This window comes from Anopheles bellator, unplaced genomic scaffold (assembly GCF_943735745.2).
Source record: "Anopheles bellator unplaced genomic scaffold, idAnoBellAS_SP24_06.2 scaffold00424_ctg1, whole genome shotgun sequence".
In the NCBI taxonomy this organism is placed as follows: Eukaryota; Metazoa; Arthropoda; class Insecta; order Diptera; family Culicidae; genus Anopheles; species Anopheles bellator.
Window position 1 is genome coordinate 1,645 of NW_026684549.1, and position 4,641 is coordinate 6,285.

The 4,641-nt window shown below is 42.0% G+C and overlaps 1 protein-coding gene across 1 annotated transcript; it reads left to right on the forward strand.

The window, feature by feature from the left end:
- Positions 1-3,974: 3,974 nt before the first annotated feature.
- Positions 3,975-4,308, forward strand: LOC131214286 (uncharacterized; the record flags this gene model as incomplete). Its single annotated transcript, XM_058208668.1, has 1 exon — positions 3,975-4,308. A coding segment is annotated over exon 1 (334 nt), but the record flags the coding sequence as incomplete, so codon positions are not given.
- Positions 4,309-4,641: the final 333 nt, after the last annotated feature.

Genomic DNA, 4,641 nt, shown 5'->3' on the forward strand with positions numbered 1-4,641 from the left:
CCTTTTCATTTAGTTCATTCACTTAACGAGAACGAATGTAACGGAACACAACGATCGGAAGAACTACACAGGATATATTCATAGTAGGTAGTTGCGTTCTATGTTGAGACCATGTGACATTATTTGTAGTTGTTTCAGTTGTTTTCAGACTGGCCAATAGATTATCAATAATTGTAGTTATGCCACCCAAAAGAAATTACGTTGCCAAATCAAGGAAACGTAGTAAGCCCACGGAAAATACTGAGCAGCGCGAAGCACGACTCGCAAAGGACCGTGCAGCGCACGCTATTTCCAGAGCAACCGAAACCACATCACAGCGGAACGCACGACTCGAACGAATCCGTAGCGCACACACTAAGGCAAGAACTATAGAAACAGCCGAGCAACGTGATAAACGCCTTCGACCACACTGCTCACGACAAGTTCGATCAGGATCGATCAATCTGATGAACGCTGTCTTCAACTATGAAGAAGAACACGATTATTGCTACCATCGTGATGTAGTAATTGGTAGCATGAATCAGTTATGCCCGTTTTGTAGTGCCTTGAAGTTCCGGAAGGAACCACCCGGCATGTGTTGCGCAAATGGTAAAGTGCAACTTGAGCTATTGAGCGAGCCTCCAGAACCACTTCGCTCATATGTTAATGGAACTACCGTCCAGTCCAAACACTTCCTTCGAAACATTCGAAAGTATAACTCCTGCTTCCAGATGACATCATTCGGAGCAACAAAAATTGAAAATGAAGGATACATGCCCACATTTAAAGTACAAGGACAGGTGTATCATCAACTCGGTTCGCTTCTTCCGCTCCCGGGTGAACATTATAAATTTTTGCAAATTTATTTTATGGGCGATCACACCGCAGAACTTGATCAACGTTGTGTAATTCATACAGGCTTAAAAAGGGAAATTATCTCTGAATTTCAAAATATGTTCCACGAATGCAATGATTTGATCAAGTTGTTTCGAACAGCACTTGAACGAATGCCAACGGATGATTATATGATCGTTATCAGACCAGAGAAAATACCTTTCGGTGAGCACGTAAGACGCTTCAATGCTCCAATAGTTAACGATGTGGCTATTGTAATGGTCGGAACGGAGTTTGATAGGCGAGACATCATAGTCCATCGACGACATGCAGGGCTACAACGTATTGTTGAAACGCATAGATCGTACGACTCGCTTCAATATCCGATTCTTTTTAGCAAAGGGGAAGACGGGTATCATTTCAATATTATGCAAACGGACATCGTAACGCGTATTGCAACAACTAAAAAAGTGAGTTGATGCAATTTTCTATTACTTCAACTTATAGAATTGATCGTGAAAATAGCATCAATCGTTTTGTTTTTTTATTACAGGTATCTTCCATGAGTTTTTACGCCCATCGTATTATGATTCGAGGCGAACCATACAACCATATCTTGAAGTGTTGTCAGCTTTTTCACCAATTCATTGTCGATATGTATGCTAAAATCGAAAGTGAACGATTACTCTTTCTTGGTTTGAACCAGAAGAAACTGCGGTCAGAAGAATACATCCACCTACGAGATGCAGTGGCGAATGATGGTAACATAGCCAATATAGGTAAAATGGTCATACTGCCCGCTACGCACACCGGCAGTCCAAGACACATGCATGAATATGCACAGGATGCAATCACATATGTCAGGCATTACGGAAGTCCGGTTCTTTTCATCACATTCACCTGCAACCCTACTTGGACTGAGATCGAAGAACTACTACTGGCAGGCCAATCGCCTGCCGACCGGCACGATCTCCTAGCCAGAGTTTTTAAGCAGAAATTAATCCGCCTAATGGATCTAATTACAAAAAACTACATTTACGGAGAAACTCGCTGTTGGATGTATTCCATCGAATGGCAAAAGAGAGGTCTCCCACATGCTCATATTCTTATTTGGTTGAGAAAGAAAATTATTCCATCTCAAATCGACAGTTTAATATCTGCTGAGCTACCCGATCGACAAAAAGATCCAGTACTCTTTGAGGTAATCAGCAAACATATGATACATGGACCGTGCGGAGCATTGAATCAGCATTCACCTTGCATGAAAGATGGGAAATGTACAAAACGATATCCACGCGAGCTCCTCGATGAAACACAAACTGGTAATGATGGATATCCAAAATATAGACGACGAAAACCTGCTGATGGAGGACAGACAGCCACTATCAAAGTTAACAGTGTTGATGTAGATATCGACAACAGATGGGTGGTTCCATACAGTCCTCTATTGTCGAAAATGTTCAAGGCTCACATCAACGTGGAGTATTGTATGTCAGTAAAGTCGATCAAGTATATATGCAAGTATGTAAACAAGGGCAGTGATATGGCAGTTTTTGGATTTTCTGGCCACAGTACACCAATGGATGAAATCACACAGTTTCAAATGGGTCGTTACATCAGCAGCAACGAAGCTGTTTGGCGAATTCTTGGATTCCCTATTCACGAACGCTACCCACCTGTGGTGCATCTAAGTGTTCATTTGGAAAATGGCCAACGAGTCTTCTTTACACACGAAAACGCACCACAGAGAGCTGTAGATCCTCCGAAAACAACATTGACTGCCTTTTTCCACCTATGTCAAACAAACAATTTTGCCAAAACTTTGCTATACCATGAGGTTCCAAAATACTTCACATGGAATACTTCCAAACACGAGTTTCAACAAAGAAAGAAAGGTGTAATTGTTCCAGGTTATTCTAATGTACGTTCTTCGGACACCTTGGGGCGAGTATACACCGTGCATCCCAACAATGCTGAATGTTTTTATCTGAGAATGCTGCTACACGAAGTAAAAGGACCAACATCGTTTGAAGCCATCAAAACCATTAATGGCGAAGTATGCCATACATACAGAGAGGCATGTTACAAACTTGGTCTGCTTGAAGATGATCGACATTGGGATTTGACATTAACCGAAGCGTCCGCATCATGTAGTCCTCATCAAATACGCAGTTTGTTTGCCATTATTTTGACTACTTGCTCACCATTGGTTCCAAGCATTCTGTGGGAAAACCATAGAGAAAGCATGAGTGAGGATATTATTCAGCAAGCACATGCAATCAATGTTCCTCCGGAGTTTTCAGAAATAATTTTCAATGCAGCACTAATCTTGCTTGAAGACAGGTGTATATCAATTGGCAACAAACAACTTTGTCAGCTCGGACTACCAACACCGAACCGAAACAGATGCGATGCGAACGACAGAGATGTTTTACGAGAAAAACTATATGATCGTGACCAGCTTCGAAACTTCGTTGAAACTCGAAGAAGTTTTCTAACCGATGATCAAAGACTCGCCTACAACATAGTTATGCAATATTTATCAGACGGAAACGGAGGTCTGATTTTTTCGATGCGCCAGGAGGTACTGGAAAAACATTTCTCCTAAATTTATTACTAGCCGAAGTTCGAAAGCAAAATGAAACCGCACTCGCGATAGCATCATCGGGAATTGCAGTAACGCTTCTTGATGGAGGACGCACAGCACATTCTGTTCTAAAGCTTCCGTTGGACTTGCATCACACCGAGGATCCTCTGTGTAACATTAGTAAAACATCAGGTATGGCGACTGTGTTGAAAAGGTGCAAAATTATCATTTGGGATGAATGTAGTATGGCACATAAAAAAGGACTTGAGGCACTCGATCGTACTTTGCGAGATTTTCGAGATAATCAATCTAAAATGGGTGGTGCTCTCATCCTTCTGTCGGGCGACTTTCGACAAATTTTGCCAGTCATCCAAAGATCGACACCTGCCGATGAGCTCAACGCGTGCCTTAAAGCTTCACATCTTTGGCGACATGTGCAGAAGATCACATTATCCACCAACATGCGTGTTCATGTACATCAAGATGTTTCAGCGCAAACATTCGCTGCGCAACTGTTGGATATGGGTAACGGGAAGATACCGGAGAGATATCATTTCCATCTAACTTTTGCACAATGCTATCGACGATGCAGGATGAGGAAAACATGATATTTCCAGACATTTCGCGCAACTATAAAAGTCACGATTGGCTTTGTGAAAGGGCAATTCTAGCTCCGAAGAATGATGACATCAATAAGATCAATAATCGGATTCAGTTGCATCTTCCTACAAAACTAACCAGATATAAATCGATCGACACAGTAACAGACGACGATCAATCTGTAAACTATCCAATCGAGTTCCTGAACTCATTGGAGCCATCTGGACTTCCACCGCACATTTTGAACTTGAAGGTTGGGGCACCGATCATCCTCCTTCGAAATTTGGACCCGCCGAAATTGTGCAACGGTACCAGACTTGCAGTGAAAAATTTAATGTCGAATGTGATAGAAGCGACAATAATAAGCGGCAAAAGTAAAGGAGAAGATGTGCTTATTCCGAGAATTCCACTGGTGCCCACCAATTTGCCTTTCACCTTTAAACGCTTGCAGTTTCCGGTTCGTCTCGCCTTCGCCATTACTATAAACAAGGCGCAAGGCCAATCTTTGCGTGTTGTCGGACTTAATTTAGAAAATCCATGTTTTCACATGGACAGCTCTACGTCGTCTGTTCGCGTGTTGGATCCCCAAAAAAATTATATGTTTTTTCACCAAGTGGTAAAACAAAAATCATTGTTTACCC